General features: G+C 53.0%; 1 protein-coding gene across 4 annotated transcripts; it reads left to right on the top strand.

Moving 5' to 3' along the window:
* The first annotated feature begins 4,853 nt into the window (after positions 1–4,853).
* Bcan (brevican) lies at positions 4,854–17,206 on the top strand. Of its 4 annotated transcripts, XM_021661857.2 has the most exons (15): positions 4,857–5,114; positions 7,084–7,163; positions 7,250–7,360; positions 7,739–8,110; positions 8,382–8,556; positions 8,811–8,938; positions 9,308–9,601; positions 10,325–10,546; positions 11,038–11,625; positions 13,910–14,017; positions 14,380–14,538; positions 15,445–15,527; positions 15,858–16,002; positions 16,239–16,429; positions 16,741–17,206. In XM_021661857.2, the coding sequence occupies exons 3-15, from the start codon at positions 7,270–7,272 to the stop codon at positions 16,816–16,818; spliced, it is 2,634 nt and encodes an 877-aa protein (XP_021517532.1). In that variant the 5' UTR covers positions 4,857–5,114; positions 7,084–7,163; positions 7,250–7,269; the 3' UTR covers positions 16,819–17,206. The 4 variants fall into 4 exon arrangements, 3 of the variants coding, with proteins under 3 accessions (XP_060234567.1, XP_021517532.1, XP_021517533.1); XR_009590147.1 differs by lacking the exon at positions 15,858–16,002 and having other exon boundaries at positions 4,854–5,114; XM_060378584.1 differs by lacking the exon at positions 13,910–14,017 and having other exon boundaries at positions 4,856–5,114.
* The last annotated feature ends 705 nt before the right edge of the window (positions 17,207–17,911 follow it).

Genomic DNA, 17,911 nt, shown 5'->3' with positions numbered 1-17,911 from the left:
GAGAGAAATGGAAGGGATGAAAGGAGGAAGAGATAGAAGGAGGGACGGAGGGAGGGCTGGGGTGGAAAGGTGAGACTCAGCTAAAATGCTTATCACACAAGCATGAGGACATGAGTTCTGATCTTCAGCCTTATGTAAAAGCCAGGTGTAGCTGTGAGCTTCTGTGATCCTAGCAATGAGAAGACAGAGACAGGAAAATCCTTGGGGCTCACTAGCAGCCTTCACAAGCTCTGGGTTTAGTGACAAGGTGTATCTCTCTTTTGTTTGTTTTGGGAGCAGTCACTATTATGTAGCTCTGGCTGTCCTGGAACTCCCAGGCTAATCTCCAGTTCACAAAAATCTACTTGCCTCTTTCCCCGAAGTGTTGGAATTAAAGGCATGTGCCACCATGCCCACCAGACGAAGTCTATCTCAAAAATAGGTGGAGGAAAATAAAAGGAGACACTCAACATTGACCTTGACTACCATGCATGCACACATATATGCATGCACATACATATATGCACACTGATGCACATGGCTGTCCTCTGAGCCAATCATCTTCAGGAGTTCGGCTATGTAAAAAGATCATCCCAGCTGTGCTTGTTGTTTACCCTTCATAAAAGAAGGAGTGTCAAGGGTCAAGAGAGCCTTAGCACTATTAGGAGGTGTGGCCTTGCCACACCTCCTAATAGTGCTAATAGTGCCACTCCCTATAGCCAAACAAGCAAACACATGAGTCTATCTGGGCCATGCTATTCAAACCACCACACCTGTTGTATGCCATTTTTCCCTAACTTCATTGCAAGTGGCCTGGAGAGGAGATGAGGGGCAAGAAGTTCCATCTAAGCAGCTACAGGAAAGCCCGCATTCCTGCTAGGTAAAGACTTTCTAGCATGAAAGTCTTTCTTTGGCAGGAAATAATCACCCACACTCCCAGGTTTTTGAAGAGCCCATGGCCCTGTGGACATCTCCTCCGTTGTAAAATGAATCCTCTTGCTCAGAGGTCATGATCTCAGGGACCTTGCAAGCGCTCATCAGTTCTTTTCTGCTGTGGACATTGGTGTTGGCTAGGTGCTTGTGAAGACAGGCAAATCTGTTTTTTGTTTTGTTTTGTTTTTGTTGCTGTTGTTGTTTTCTTTTTTAATTTATTTAGTATGTATACAGTGTTCTGCCTACATGTACACCTGCAGGCCAGAAGAAGGCACCAGACCTCATTATAGATGGTTGTGAGCCACAATGTGGTTTCTGGGAATTGAACTCAGGACCTTTGGATGGCTCTTAACCTCTGAGCCATCTCTCCAGCCCCTTGTTGTTGCTTTCGAGACAGAGTTTCTCTGTGTAGCCCTGGCTGCCCTGAACTCACTTTGCAGACCAGGCTGGCCTCAACCTCACAGCAACCCACTTTACTCTGTCTCTGTGAGTGCTGGGATTATGGGTGAGCTCCATTGTGCCCAGCCCCTGGACAGGCAAATCTGGCTCAAGATCTACACTGTTCCCTCTGGATCAAGAGATCCGTGTCAGTCAGTCTGCCCCAAAGCAGCTGGTAGGTCCCAAGGACTGCCATCCTGTGCAGGGCCAAGCTTCCATCATGGAGCATAGGAGCAGCCCTGGTGAGAGGACAGTCCTGCTGAGGAGGTCCAGCAGGGTCTTCACAAGCACCTTTGGGGACTCTGCTTGCGGGCCCATACTGCATGCCCTGACATGGGCACAAGGGCTAGTTGTTTCTCCCCTCCCTTCTGAGTGTTCTGAAATGGGACTGACATGACTGTTCACCATGTGCTGGGCAAAAAGCATTCTATGCAGGGGTTGAAGAGATGGTTCTGCCATTAAGAGTTCTTGCTGTACGGGCTGTGGTGGTGCACACCTTTAATCACAGCACTCAGAAGACAAAGACAGGAAGATCTCTGTGAGTTTGAGACCAGCATGGTCTACACAGTGAGTTCCAGGACTGCCGGGGCTACATAGAGAGACCTTGTCTCAAAAGAGTCAAAAACAAAACAAAAACAAAAAGCATTTGCTGTTCTTCCGAAGAACCTAAGTTCAGTTCCCAGCACTCACATTAAGTGGCTCACAACCACCTGTAACTCCAGCTCCAGGAGGATCCAATGCTTTTTTAGGTCCCAAGAGCACCTGCACACAGAGATAAAATTAAAATAAAATAAAAATAACACATACATGCTCTAACATCAAGACCATTCAAAAAGGTGTTGGCACCGTCTTACATATGGAGAAACTGAGGCTCAGGAAAAAGGTGCATGCTCCAACATCACAGAGGATTGAGACTGCAAGGAAGGTGATGCACACCTCTTGTACCTTTGGTGGTCTCCTGTGAACCTGCCCCTGGTGTCACATGCTTGCAGATCCAGATCCAGGCTCCAGCTCCCCCACAGCTGTAGCATCTCCTAGAGTCATGCCCTGACATTTCTATGCTGGTCCCATACTTCCTGGCCCTCTTCTGAGGCTATCAAAGTCCCTATTCTCTGAGCACAGCTGTGCCAGCACTCAGCTCCTCCCAGCCAAGAAGCCAGGTGTCTGAGCACTGTGGGGGCTGGCTGCTAATGCAGGAAAGGGTACAAGTCTGAACAGCCCCTACCAGTGACCACTTCAGATGGACACACAGTAAGAGCCAGGGCTGAAGAGGGGTGTTTGGGAGGCAGGAACTTTGAGAGCAGCTTGTGTTCTCACCACAGCTTTGGCCTATATGGGAGCTATTGGATTCTGGAAGCAGCAGGAGATTGCTGGTTCTTTAAGACTTTAAGGAAACGTCTCCAGGGCAGGCTGGGAGGCAGCCAGCTGCACCATGTGGGGAGGCAAGTCTGGCCTCCTCCTAGCTCGCCTCTCCTCCTCCCTCTTTTCCTGAGCCCTTGGTGCAGCAATCCAGGGCAGGCAGCTTCTGATTCAATCACCAGCCCCTGTGATGCTGCACCATCCAGAAGATCCCTGAGACTATGTGAACCATCATACTCTGTTGCTAGGACACAGGTTTGCAGCAGTAAGGCTGCTTTTCCTCTCTCCATTGGCTACCAGTGCCAGGATCCCTTGTCTAAGATCTAGAGGGGCTGCACTAAGCAGGCCTGGAACCAGTAGCCCCTCAGATGGAGGTTAGAAATGGGTCAAGATGCCAGACTCCATAACTGGAGAGAAGGTACCTATTGGAATTGGCTACATTTGAGTCTGGCTAGACTCCATGCAAATGTCCACAGCTGGCAACAAAGGAGGTCTTCATAATGCCCACTTTCTAAAAAGGGCTCTCTCAAAAAGACCCAGACCCTGTGGGCTGCTGAGCCCCTAGTCAGAATGACTGGGGCAGACCTTCATAAGAGTGTGAATGATTCCATAGGGGTAATAGGGACCCTGCTGGGTTGGTGGGGTTACAACCCAGAAGTAGAAGAGGGTGGTTCAGAGGCCAGGGTATCCCTAACAGATAGCTGCCTGCTCTTCTGGCTCTTCTGGCCTTAGGAGCCTGCCTCAGGAGTCCCCCAGGCTGTGCACTATGAGCAGGGGAAGGGGGGCACAGAAGACTCTTCCCCTGTCTTCCCTGGTCATAATCAGCTTTTCCCAGGCAAAGATTGTGCTATATCTGAGACACCAACTGAACTGAATTGCAGTCCCTTGCTTTCCAAATGACACCTGGTGGACCTGCAGCCCCATGAACCTTACATGAGCCATGCAGGTGCTTCACAGACCTGGCACCCAGAGCCTCAGAGTCCTTCCCAGCTGCTGACTCCACTAGTCTTAGGGCCCCAAACAGGGTCGGGTCCACAGCTGGCTTTTGGTTTACAGCTTAAGGGGTGAATAAACGAAGGCCTCCTGTCCAGTTTTTCAGAGGCCCCACTCTGTCTCCTCCCTTTTGGCACCACTGCTTGGCATTTGTCTCCCTTCGTTACTCTGCCCTGGGTTCCAAGATCCTTCTGTCCTGTCCCTACAGTGGGCAGCATTAACTGGAACCCTCTCTTTAAACTTGCAAGTGTTGGAGAGGAGTTTGTTTTTTTAGAGGTTCTGAAGGCGTTTGGGAATTAAGTCCACAGCAAGAAGGTGGAGCATGGCTAGGAAACCGTCCTGGCATTCCTTCGGTCAGTCGCAGGTGGGCAGGCTGCCTTTGGGGATCTAGAAATGATAATATCAAGGTCTCCACACTGGCCTTGCTGGTGTCCAGAAGACTGAGGCCAGGGAGCTGGCTGAGTCGCCTACAGTTGGTGCCAAGGCTTTGCCTAGAGTCCCAGGCGAGAGAGGAGGAGAGGAGAAAAGTGGAGAGCCTGGGAAAGCAGGGAGAAGGAGGCGGGCAACTGGCAGTCGTCAAGGCCCACCCCCAGGCGCCTGGCTGCACACTGGGCAGCCCAGTGGGAACTAGAAGGCTCTCACTCTGCACATTGGTTTGTGCAAACCTGTGATGTGTGCTTCATTACTCACTGCCACTATCACTCATGCGCCTAGACTCTCTTGACTTGCATTACCTAACCCGTGGTTCTGCTGTCTAACCTCCACCTGGCCAGCGACTGCAAAGTCAGCTTTCTCTGAGCAGGGAGAGGGAGCACTCAGGAAGCACAGTAAAATCAAAGCTTCCTCAAAGGGGGTGGCTGTGCTCATCTGCACCTTATCTGGCCTCAGAAAAAGGGCTTCCTATTTTTACCCAGCAGTACTCTCTTTCCCAGGGCAGAGCTACCAGCTTCCCTCCATCCTCTACGCTAAGAAGTTTAAGAAGGTCCTCTTCCCTTTAACCAATGAGAAGTCCCCCCGCCCCGCCCGCGACGCCTTCCTGCGTCGCCACAGCGCCCTCCACCGCTCCCTCCCTGTCCCTTCTACTTTCCCCCACCCCCACCCCCACCCCCACCCCCACCGCAAGTCCTGGGCTCTCGTTCGTGGAACCTTGTCCTACTTCGCTTGTCCTCCCTCTGGCCGCGCAGAGAAGGCAGCGGGTCCCGTGACCGCGCAGAGCCCCCCGCGGGGGCGGCAAGAGCCGGGGACGGCGAGGAAGGCGGGGCGCGTGGGAAGAAAGGGGGTTTTGTGCGGCGCCCGGCGGGCTGGCGCCCCCGTCTGCGTCCCGCGCGCCCGGCCCTGCTCACGCCCGCGCATTGCGCCGCAGTCTCAGCCCTGACTGCGGGACGCGCGGTGTGCGTAGGGGACCTCGCAAGGTGAGTGCGGAGGCCTGGCCATGTCAGCCGCTTACTTGCTGTGTGACCTTGGGCAAGTTTCTTGACTTCTCTGAGCCTGAGGATCCAGGCGTGGGTGAGGGCGGGTCGCCCACCACAGCTTCCAGGGGTCCCCCGAGCACCCGAGGGTGGTGCCTCACCGAGGGTGGGCGCACAGTGGACTGTGCGGGCCTTGGCGCTCTGAGCCACGAGGCTGCTCACCAGCCCGTCGCACAACCTTCAGGAGCCAGTAGGCGGCTGAACTGGGGAACGGTGGCCTTCCTCCGGGAAGTGTCAGAGCGCCAGAGCTCAGAAGAGGAGCCGCTCTTGCCCACTTGGGTTGGAAACTCAAGTCCCAGGGCAGTCGGATCCTCTAACCTCAGGCTTCCTCTTTCGTCTCCTGCGGTCCCAACACGGGTAAAAGGGGGGGGGGGGGGGGGTGCGGGTGTCCACGGGGCCCAGGTGTGTGAGTAGCTCCTGCTCCCGCCAGAGAGTAGCCCGACTCGGCCTCCCTTCATCAGTCTCTCTACCTCAGAACGCCCCAACACCTGGATCGCTTCCTGTGTTCCAGCGATAAACTGAGTTCAGCCCACATAGCACAGGCCACAGCAGTGCTTAGCAGGGGAGTCTGGCCTGGGAGGACCTGAGAGGAGGAAATTTCCCAACACTTAGGCTCAGGAAAGAGGTGACTCTGAAGGCAGAGTGAGTGGGGGCTAGGAGTGGGAGATGAGCCAGTGGGAATAAGTGTTATGGGTATTAAGTCTTGCCTGGTGTGCTAAGTGATCCTGCCATATGCCTGGGCCCCTGAATGCTTCCAAGTCTGGCCTGGCTCTTAAAGATTGTGTTCATTAGCTCTGCAGCTTTCCTTCCTGAGGGCACAAACAGCCTGACTCTTGATTTAGCTAGTTCTGGTGGCCCAGAACTAGCCCTAGGCCCCTCTGGGCATTCACCTCACTTTTCCTATGAGGATGTAAGTGCATTGGGATCCTCAGAAAGAGAAACTGTTTCCAGAGCTGATGGCCAGGGAGGGGTGGGGGGTGGGGGGTGGCTTGTCCCTGTACCCTTCTCCAGTACAGTCCAAGTTGTAGGCTTTTACAAAAGATGGATGGGGGAAGGAGCAACTGGATGGAGGCCAGGGACTGGCAGGGACAGGGTCTTTGTCCCAGCTGGCTTCTGAGCCAGGAGATCCGGTGGGAAAGCTCGTGCCAGGCAGAAGGGAATGGCTAGGAGCAAAGTGGGAGGGATGGAGGGGGCAGAGGATGTTGGGCTCCAAGGGATGTTTCCTTACAAGTCCTGGAGGGGAGGAAGGAAAAGGAGAAGGCTGCAGTGACTGGGTTCAGTCTAGGAGGCCCTCCTGGAAGAGGAAGGGCTAGGCAGGGAAGGCTGGGGAAGGAAGCTTCAGGTTGGCACCCGAGGGTGCGAAAAAGTGGAACCACAGTTGTGCTCTCAACCCCACCCCATGCATCTGTGGGTTTGACTTTCAACCCCCAGTGGCTGCCTGGTGCTAAAGCAGTCTGAAGGTGCTAAAGCCCCTTCCTTTGCATGTCACCTACACATGTCTTTCATACATAGGAACTGGTGTCTAGGTAACTTATAATTCCTAAGTGTATACATACTGTTGAGGGAACAGTGACCCCCCAAAATCTGAATGTGTTCAGCAAGACTCCCCCACCCCAATATTTGACAGGTGGTTGATTTGGATGCATAGATTTAGAATACAAGTGCATGGAGTATTGATTCCACATGCTGCTCATCACTGTGCCTCTATAAGTATCTACTGTGTGTGCTGTACACAGTATGCACATATGCACAGGATGATTTCTGTTGTAGATTAGATAGTTAGGTACATAGATAATAGATAATGATAACTGTATAGATGACAGCTTGACAGGTAGAGAGTCAGAGTTCACTCAAAGCACATGGCTTCATCAAAATTCATAACATGGTAATGATGGTGCTTTTTTCTTTACAGTTAAGAAAACACAGGCTCAGGGACAGTGAGTTGACTGGGGACACATCTTGGTACTGTGGAGATAGGGATCAGAAACAGAGGTGAGGTGATTCTGGTATGTGCTGTGACAGAGAACCAGAGGAAGTCCATCACAGTCTAACCACAACTTTCCTCTTTCCTCCTCAAGTTCTTCCATCAGTTAGCAGCATGGTCCCACTGCTTCTGTCCCTACTGGCAGCCCTTGTCCTGACCCAGGCTCCTGCAGGCCTCGCTGATGACTTGAAAGAGGACAGCTCAGGTGAGTAACCCTCCAAAAAACCATTGTTTCTTGAAGTTGCATCTCTCCCAGGGCAGAGGGCTGTCTCAGTTCAGCCCCAGCCACCTGCTTCCAGCCCGGGGACCCTGTGGGCGAGAGCTGGGGCCAACTGCAGAATAAGGATGAGCTGGGGACCCTGGTAGATAGAAGAGTCTTGGGGTCAGGGCTGCAAAAGGAGCTCTGCAGGAGGTAGGAGGCTAAGAGTGGAGGATCAGATTCAGGACCCTGGGCAGGGCTCAGCCCCCTGAGAGGGGCGTAGCACCTCTGGCGATTCAACCTGGAGGACGGGGCTTGGAGCCACCCGCACAGTCGCACTGCGTCCTGCGTCAGGTTGCAATTGCTTTTGACCCCTGTCCGCAGAGGACCGAGCCTTCCGCGTGCGCATTGGCGCCTTGCAGCTGCGGGGTGTGCTAGGCGGCGCTCTGGCTATCCCTTGCCACGTCCACCACCTGCGGCCACCACCCAGCCGCTGGGCCGCGCCGGGCTTTCCCCGGGTCAAGTGGACCTTCCTATCCGGGGACCGCGAGTCGGAGGTGCTGGTGGCGCGCGGGCTGCGCGTCAAGGTAAACGAAGCCTACCGGTTCCGCGTGGCATTGCCCGCCTACCCCGCATCGCTCACGGATGTGTCTCTAGTATTGAGCGAGCTGCGGCCCAATGATTCCGGGGTCTATCGCTGCGAGGTCCAGCACGGTATCGACGATAGCAGTGATGCTGTGGAGGTCAAGGTCAAAGGTGAGAGGACAGAGTAAGGTGAGGTCCCAGGAAAGAAGCGGGGAAAGGACACCTGCCCAGCAGGGTGCTGAGTGTGAGACGGCTTTGCAAACCCCGCAGGCGAAAGGCACAGGCTGAATAGAAATGGGGGGAGGGGAGAAGAAAGGCACTCCATAAACTGTAGAGTGAGCATAATCCGACTTTGCCTTTTGTGAACCGGAAGTGACAGGAAGGGAAAGGCTCATCAGTGTGCTGGTGATTGCCAAGCTCAGGAGTCCTCTCTGCTCCTCAGGGGTCGTCTTCCTCTACCGAGAGGGCTCTGCCCGTTATGCTTTCTCCTTTGCCGGAGCCCAAGAAGCCTGTGCTCGCATAGGTGCCCGAATCGCCACCCCTGAGCAGCTCTATGCTGCCTACCTCGGTGGCTATGAGCAGTGTGATGCTGGCTGGCTGTCCGACCAGACTGTGAGGTGGGCTGGGGGTGTGGACCAGGGATTTCTGTTCTCACCAGGGTGCTTGCTACCTTCACCCTCCACCGAGGTTCCCCAGGGCTCCCTGCCTCTGGGAGGAAAATTGGCCTGAGGAAAGTTGATGAGGCCCTGCCCAGGGCTGTAATTTCCTGCATCCTGACTTCCCTCTCCCCACCTGTCACACAGCAGTAGATTTGATGTGGTACAGCCTCCTGCAGGAAGACACCAGTCCTTAGCCTCTTCCTTTCTCTTAGGTACCCCATCCAGAACCCACGAGAAGCCTGCTATGGAGACATGGATGGCTACCCTGGAGTCCGGAACTATGGAGTGGTGGGACCTGAGGATCTCTATGATGTCTACTGTTATGCTGAAGACCTAAATGGTGATTAGGAGTGACAAGCCCTTCTGCAACATGGCACTTGTTTTTTTTCTGGGGCCTCCACTCTTCCTCATGTGTCTAAAGGGACAGGCAGAATATACAGGCCATTGACATACTCCAAACACTGTCCCAGAGGCAAGTCCATGAGCAAATCTGAGAGGTAGCACCCAACTGGGGGTGAGTTGCAGTGCTGCCAAGCCCTACAAAATGAGGAATTGGGGTTAGGTTCCATCTTGAGTTTCATGCAAACTTTGGTACCATCAGGTGGGCAAAGTGACCCCATGTCAGTTATCAGCTTACCTAGGAACCTCTAAGAGTCTGGGGTAGAAGAACTGCCAACTTCCTGATGACTCAGCTCCTCTTCTCACTCAGGAGAACTGTTCCTAGGTGCCCCTCCTGGAAAGCTAACGTGGGAGGAGGCTCGGGACTACTGTCTGAAACACGGTGCCCAGATTGCCAGCACAGGCCAACTGTACGCAGCCTGGAATGGTGGCCTGGACCGATGCAGCCCTGGCTGGCTGGCTGATGGCAGCGTGCGCTACCCCATCATCACACCCAGCCAACGCTGTGGTGGGGGCCTGCCAGGAGTCAAGACCCTTTTCCTCTTTCCCAACCAGACTGGCTTTCCCAGCAAGCAGAACCGCTTCAATGTCTACTGCTTCAGAGGTGAGTGACCTCAGAAGCCTCACCAGGCCTGGAAGTCTAGCCTTGCCCTCACCATCTTTTATGTCATTGGCCCATAAGGGTCTTAAATGGTGCCCAGCTTGTCATCTAGGGTCTGAGCATCTTCCCTGCAACCTCTGCATCACATCACCTACCTCCTCCTCAGTAATCTGTACAAGCTTCTGCCAGCTTCAAAGCTGCCTCAATCCCAGCATGTCAGCATATTGACCTGCAAAGGTGGCTAATACTCGTTCAATTCCGTGAACCAACTGTTCCATTCTTCAGTGAGCCAAATGCACCTGGGAGCATTCAAGATCCTACAGCTTACAGGTGTCATGTCTTTCAACACTGAGTACTGAAGAGTAGACAGAGGATGGTAACAGGAATGAGCCCCTTTTTTTGTCTTATAACTTCTTAAGTGTTTTTTCTGTTGTATATTTAATGTGTTCATTGCCTATGTCTGTTTTCTTCACGACAGTGTTACCCTAGCATTCTCTATACCATACCCAGAGAATGCTTGGCCTAAAACTAACAGACACTCCACTAGTACTTGAGGAATTAGTAGTAAAGTTTCAGGGTGCCCTTGAGTTCCTATTGAGAAGCTGTGGAAGGATGAAGCACAACCCAGGGCCTGGAGGTCTAGCCTAAACCTTCAAATGGAGACCATGCTCTAGAAGGATCCAGTTGCCTAGTTAGCTTTCCATTGGCCTTTTCTTCTTGCCACAGACTCTGCCCACCCCTCTGCCTTCTCTGAGGCCTCCAGCCCAGCCTCTGATGGACTAGAGGTCATTGTCACAGTAACAGAGAAGCTGGAGGAACTGCAGTTGCCTCAGGAAACGATGGAGAGCGAGTCTCGTGGGGCCATCTACTCCATTCCCATCATGGAGGATGGGGGAGGAGGAACTTCTACCCCAGAAGACCCAGCAGAGGCCCCTAGGACTCTTCTAGGTAACTCTAAACCCTTGCCTTGGGTTCTCACCACCTGAGAGAAGTTGGACAGGGAGATAAGCCCAACTGGACACTAGGTTCATGGCTGGCATGATTATGGCTTGGCCTTTCTCAGCAGCTCCACAATGTAAGGTATCTTTCCTATCACTCTCCCAAGTTTGATATTCAAGTAAATTCCACCCCCAATTCTCTGCAGCTAGAGAAGTTTGTGTTTAGAGGGTGCTTTCTGGGAAGGAAATCTATTCCTTACCTAACCCAGACAGATTAGAAAATGTGGACAGACTGGGAGAGAGAGATGCAACTGCCTTGTCTGCCAGAGGTAGAAGCAGCTTGCAGAGCCCTTCAGCATATTGCCTCACAAGGTAGCTCAGGGTCAGAGTTCTTCCCCACAGGCAATGCACTGAGAACACCTCTCTTCCCAGCCTTTCCCTACCCTCCCCAGCGTGTTCTGGGGTGCTGTCCCTGGTGCTGAACTGTTTTGCTGTTGTCAGAACCGGAAACTCAATCCATTGCACCACCTGCCTGGTCCTCAGAAGAGGAAGATGTAGCCCCGGAGGAAGAAGAAAGGTTCAAAGACACAGAGCCTCCAGAGGAAGAGAAGGAGCAGGAGGACCTGTGGGTGTGGCCCAGAGAGCTCAGCAGCCCTCTCCCCACAGGCATGGAAACAGAGCAATCACTCTCCCAGGTGTCCCCACCAGCCCGGGCAGTTCTGCAGCTGGGGGCATCACCTTCTCCCAGGCCTCCAAGGGTCCATGGACCACCTGCAGATAATTTGCTTCCCCCAAGGGAGGGGAGTCTCACATCCACTCCAGATGGGGCAAGAGAAGTAGGGGAGGAAACTGGGAGCCCTGAACTCTCTGGGGTTCCTCGAGAGAGTGAGGAGGCAGGGAGCTCCAGCTTGGAGGATGGCCCTTCCCTACTTCCAGTTACATGGGCCCCTGAGGGTACCAGGGATCTGGAGACCCCCTCAGAAGAGAAGTCTGGAAGAACTGTTCTGGCAGGGACCTCAGTGAAGGCCCAGCCAGTACTGCCCACCGACAGTGCCAGCAGAGGTGAAGTAGCTGTGATCCCCTCATCAGGTAATTCTACTGAAGGCTCAATACCCCTGCTTCTCCTTTTTCTTCTCCTCCAGCTCTGGGCCACCTGACATGTAGGTCTTTAATCCACTTTCTCCCCAGACCCTCTGATCCTTTGCCCTTGTTCCCTTACCTGTCTCTCCCTGTGGATATATAATCTTGAGTATCCCATCTTGTCACTTCCATTCCAGTTCTCTGTTCCTCACTGCTGCCCCAGCCCCACAACTGACCCCCAGGCCCTGCTGTAGCTCACACCTCACTGGCCACACAGAATGTCCTCATGTCTCTTCCTCATGCCCTCACCACCCATTCCACCCTTTGAAGCCAGGCCCATGATCTGCTGCTCCTTCCCTGTGCCCTTTGTCCCATCCCTTTAAGCACTTTCCAATGATTCTAGGGAAGCCTGAGAGACCATACCTGCCCCTCACCCCTGGGCCCCTGGGGACCATAATATTCACCCCAAAGAGCCTTAAAGCCACTACTTCTGTGAAGTATTTTTTTTTTTTTTTTTTTTTTTTTTTTTTTTACTATTTCATGGAAAACAAGCCTTGGAAATAAATCTGTATTAAACTGCTTTGTACCCAGCTGTTGACACCCTGTCCATCTCCAGCTGTCTTTTCTGCTCACTGCTGAGTCTGAATCAGGAATCTCTGGTTCTGTGTACCCTATCCATCCATTTGTGCCTCTCCATGTGTCTCTTTGCCACTCTTCTTTGGCCAATGTCCTTGCTGCCTCAGCAGAGCAGCAGCCCCTTACTGTCCTCTCTGTCTCTCCTTGAACCATCTATACTTCCCCACATACTGCTGGGACCCCAGATTTAACTGTACATATCACCCAAGAAAGTTCCCTGTCACCTACAGAAGAAACCCAAACAGTCAGGATCAGGATATGGTGTGTGACACACCCAGGTAGTTCCTGCATGGAGCCAGTTCTCTGGTTTCCCAAGGCTTAAGCTTATCATCTTCCTCTGTGCACCCAACAAGAGACCTCTGTGCCAGTGTTCCCCTCTTGCACTAACCCTGCACTAATGACCCCCAACCTCAGGAGAAATGGGTTTATGCTCTTCGCCCCAAAGGATCTGTCTCATGTAGAGCAGGGTGGGGTGGGTGGAAAGAAAAGGAACTGGTTTTCATCATCTGAGAGGAGCCTTCTGTCCCAGAAGCCTAAGGTTCCCATCAGAAACCCTGGGAGAGACTGAGGCCTTTCCAGGTTCTCCCCTGTATGGCTCTCATAGAGTAACCTCTACATCATCATCAGTTCACCCATTTCAAGCTGTTGCCTTTCTGCCCACTGGCCTTAGAGTGGGTGCAGTGGGAAAGGGGGCATCCCTAGAGGTCACTGTAGTGTTAGCCCACATGTAGAGAGAGCCAGAGGCCCTCTGGCCTACTGCCAAGAGGGAGGTAGAAAAGAAATACTTTCTGGCTCTGTGTGGTAGAAAAGGAGAAAGCAAAACCCAAAGGAAAATCCTTCACCCTGCACTATCCAGCCAAGTTCCAGGCCCTGTACTCCACAGCCAGGTTGAGACTTATGTTCTAGAGGCCAGGCGGACTAAGGACCAAGCTTAAGAGTCTCTCTCCTAGGCTTAGAGGGCTGCTTGGAGAAGCAGAAAGTATGAGGACTTCAAGGAGCTCAGGACTCTCCCCTTCATCACCTCAGACCAAACTTTTCCTTATTTGGGAAACTGTTGGCTGAGGGAGAAGTGAGGAGGGATGCTCACTTGGTCTGCTCACTAGGGCTGCTTGGTCAATTTACCTAATGTAGCTAGGTCATCCCAGCAAATTAAATCAGGCCCAGCTTCTTCTTCCCCCTCCCCTGCTGATGCCAGCAGGAAGCATTGTGGGCCTTTTTCTCAGCTGATGCTGGCAGGGAATCATTCTAAGGAATCTGGTCTGCTCTGTTGGTTAAAGAAGCCATTTTCTCTGGTCATGTGGACCAGAACAGTAGATGCTGACAGCTCCTCCAACACCTAGGCAGGGCTCAGAGAGAAGGTTGGAGGATGCATGTGGGTTGCCCAACCTGAGACTGGCAGTAATCCACGTCTCATAATCAACAGTCTAGTACTTCTCCCCTTTCTTGGCCTCTTCCCATCAGCAGATCAGTGCTCACACAAGCATGAGCCAGTGATGAACTGAGAGGTGAGAGTGAGGAAAGAAGCTTGGAACTTGGGGATGGGCTGTAGCAAGGGCTGGAAGGTGTCTAGGCTGGGTGACCCAGGATCCTCCCTAGAAGAGCTCTGTCTGCACAGCTCACCCTTATGCTCCTCCACCCCACTTCTCTCCCCTGTCAGGTGACTGTATCCCCAGCCCCTGCCACAATGGTGGGACATGCTTGGAGCAGAAGGAGGGTTTCCATTGCCTGTGTTTGCCAGGCTATGGGGGGGACCTGTGCGATGTTGGTGAGTGTGTTGAGGGGCATAGGGGCCCGTCAAAAGCTGGACCCTACTCCAATATACTAGTTCCCAGGGTGGTGGAGGTCACTGGTTTGGGCCTTGCCATGAATGAAGTGCCATTCAGCCAAATTACATAGCTGATCTGAACCTTACTGTTGCCATCCTGTCTTCCACATGGAGGACTGCACAGGCCAGGGCTGGAGAGCTAGCTGATCTAACCACTGCCCAAGAGCCCTCCAGGCTAGAGCTTCTGGCTGTACTAGAGTGGCTCTGACCCCTCCCCTCCTATGCTAGCCAGCCAACCGAAGAAGCTGAAGAAGCCAATCTGAGACCTGGCAGCCTAAGACACTCCCTCCCCTGTGCCCCAGGCCTCCACTTCTGCAGCCCTGGCTGGGAGGCCTTCCAGGGTGCCTGCTACAAGCACTTTTCCACACGAAGGAGTTGGGAGGAGGCGGAAAGCCAGTGCCGAGCGCTAGGTGCTCATCTGACCAGTATCTGCACCCCTGAGGAACAAGACTTCGTCAACGGTGGGTGGAGCCTGGCTTCCTGAGCATGCTCCACAGCAAACCCACTCCTCACTCCTTCCTCACCTACTTCTTTCCCACTCACTCCTCCCTCCCCCCACTTCTTTCTCACTCACTTTGTCCTCACCCACTCCTTCCTCCATCATTCCTTTCTCAGTCCTCTCTCTTTCACTCACTCCTCTCTCACTCCCTCTTTCCCTTCCCTCACTCCCTTTGCCTCTCACTGAGGGGCCTGCTGTGGGGTGATTGGGCTCCCTAGTGTCCTACATTTGCGCGGCTGCCTAGGTTGCTGGGCTCCCTGTTTTCCCAGGTGCATCTGCTTCCCTCACTCTGTAGGGCAAGGTTTGCTCTTCTTTCCCTCCCAAGTGCTACTCTCTACCTGCACACCCTGGCACTCGTGGGTGTAGAGGTTACTAAAAAGTAGGGAGACAGGCTAGAGAAAGGGCCCATTAGCTAAGCGCACTGGCTGTTTTTCTGAAGGACCCAGGGTTTAATTCTTAGCTCCCACATGACAGCTCACAACCATCTTTAACTCCAGTTCCAGGGAATCTAATGCCCCCTGGCCTCTGAGGACACCACACACAGTGGTACATAGACACATATGCAGCTGAAATATCCATATGCATAAAACGAAATTTTAAAACTTTCATAAGGAAAGAATTTAAGAAGAGCCTTTATAATATTAAATATAATTCTCTTACCTGGTAGGAAAAAAAAACAGAGAAAGAGAGAGAAAAGGGAGATGAATGCAGTCCATCCTTGTTTGCTTTCCTGGCTGTTCCTGAGCCAGCAGCTACAAGTCAGCAAGATTTGGGGAGAAGGTTTTTGGATGGGCTCCCCAAAAAGGTCAATCACTGGCCCAGGAACACAGGGCTTACTGCTCACTGCACCTTTGGCTTTTCTCCTCAGATCGATACCGCGAGTACCAGTGGATTGGGCTCAATGACAGGACCATCGAGGGAGATTTCTTGTGGTCAGATGGTGCCCCTCTGGTGAGTACTCTCACTGCACTGTAGTCTAGGTCACTTCCTGAAAACCTCTCTGCCCTCAGTAACAGTCACCGTCTTTTCCTCCTTTTCTGTCCCTTTGTCCCCATCATTCCCCTGGACCCTTTCTTTGTGCTGTCTCCTCTCTGGCTCTTGTCACCTTCCTGAAAAGTCCCTGTCCTCTTATGTCCCCTCCCTGTTTGTTCCAACCACCCAACTCCTGCCCTTCCATACCCTGGGGTACCCCCAAGTCCCCCTTTCATCTCTCTTAGGGCATTCCTCCTTTTACTTACGGGTTTCACGCTTCTCACCACATCCTCCACTCCCACTTCCCAGCTTTATGAAAACTGGAACCCTGGGCAGCCTGACAGCTACTTCCTGTCTGGGGAGGACTGTGTGGTCATGGTGTGGCATGACCAGGGCCAGTGGAGCGATGTGCCCTGCAACTACCACCTGTCCTACACCTGCAAGATGGGGCTTGGTGAGGGCCGGTAGGGGAGGGTGGCTGGGACTGCACTTATAAAAGGAGAGCAAAGCTGCTGAGAAGACCTGTGACCCAGACCGTGGGGGGATGATACATTACAGTGGTCCACTCAGAACCCCCAATTTTTTTTTTTTTTTGTCAGTAGTAGCCACTTCTTTCCTCCCCCATCAAGTTTCTGGGAACCATCATCTACAAAGCCAGGCTCTCAACTTCAAATTGTGTGCTCCTTGTAGTGTCCTGTGGGCCTCCACCACAGCTGCCCCTGGCTCAAATATTTGGTCGCCCTCGACTTCGCTATGCAGTGGACACTGTGCTTCGATATCGGTGCCGAGAGGGACTGGTCCAGCGCAACCTGCCAATGATTCGCTGTCAGGAGAATGGGCTTTGGGAGGCCCCTCAGATTTCCTGTGTGCCCCGAAGGCCTGTGAGTGACAGGAGGAAACTGGTGGGGGCAACCAGCTATTTGGAAGCCCTGGGCACAAGACCTATTCTGCCTGTCATTCACTGGCTGTGTGAGCTTGTTGACCACTGCCTCTCTCTGAGGTTAATAGAAGGAAGTGGGCTGGAGCTCTGGAGACCCTTTAGGTGCAGATGGCTGAGAACACGCAACCATACTTGGGCCCTAAGGGCAGAGCAAGTATTTCGATAAGGTCGGGGGGTTAAGTAGCAAGGACTCAGGTTGCTGTGGAAACTGAGGAGTGCAGGGTGGATGATGAGTATGTGTGTCTTCCTTAGGCCCGTGCTCAGCGCTCTGTGCAGAAGGATCACGGGGACAGTTCTGGAAGCATGGGAAGGCATCTCTTCAGTCTCTAGGGAGTAGGCCTGGAACAAGGCTGCCCTCAGCAAGGCCCTCTCACTTCAACTGCCTATGCTCTTCCCATAACATGGAGTGACTTGAGGGAGGTGGGACTGGAATTCAAAGAACAAGTGCCTGAAGGGGTTTCTGGGAAACACTTGAGTGGCTCACCCAGCCTAGGCCCTGTCTCGCCCCACCCCACCCAACCCACCCCATACATGGGCCTCAGGTTTTACCCTCAGGACAACGGGTAAGTTCCTAAGTGCCTTAACTGTCCTCTCATGTCAGCTGTGTCTTTGTCCTTCAATTTCTTTTGGGGACACTGTACTACTCATTCTTGATTTTCTACAGGTTTGCAGGGCCAGCAAAACCAGATGGAAATAAAGTTGTTTAAACCCAAGCAAATTTGATGCTTCTGTGTGCGTGCGAACATTTAATCAGTGTTGGGCAGAATCTCCGAAAGTAGGTTTGAGTAGAGCAGCTGCGATTATTAGCGTGCAAAAGGTCAGAGAAGTCACCAAGAAGTTGGTGAATGGAGCAATGCCTGGTGTAAAAGAGCTGCCCAGCCGGTTGAGGATTCGCCGTGTCTGAGGAGAGGGGCCCCTGGTGGCTTCATTTTGAGCTTCCGAGAGTGCTGAAGGAAAGGCTGGGTAGCAACGGACCGGACCAAGAAGCAGTGCAGGCAGAGAAATTTTAAAACAAGCTAAGGACTGGACTCCTCCACCACACCAAGGGTCTCACAGGCTGCGACCAGTGGAGGGCGCTGTGGATACAGATATGTGGCTCTAGAAGGCGAGAAAGACACAGACTAGAGAGGGGCCGGAAGGCCACCAGGGGGCGCGATGCCCTTTCTGACCTGCGGGAATTGGTAGGAGCGCCGGGCAGTTAGGTGCGGAGAGAACAGGACTTCCGGCCGGCCAGACTGGGCTGGCGCGGGTTGAATCAGCGGAGGTTGAAATGATGAGGTCACTGCAAGCTAGGAAGTGGATGACCTATGCCTGAATCAGGCAGAGCTCCGTGGGCTACTCAGTGCAGCCTTGCATTGGCTGGAATGCAGGTCTGATGAAGGCAAATTATGGCTGCAGATCCTTACCTGTGGCTCACTCAGCC

The sequence above is a fragment of the Meriones unguiculatus genome, chromosome 2, assembly GCF_030254825.1.
Source record: "Meriones unguiculatus strain TT.TT164.6M chromosome 2, Bangor_MerUng_6.1, whole genome shotgun sequence".
In the NCBI taxonomy this organism is placed as follows: domain Eukaryota; kingdom Metazoa; phylum Chordata; class Mammalia; order Rodentia; family Muridae; genus Meriones; species Meriones unguiculatus.
The sequence above is the reverse complement of the archived record's forward strand: the minus strand, read 5'-3'. Positions and strand labels throughout refer to the sequence as shown.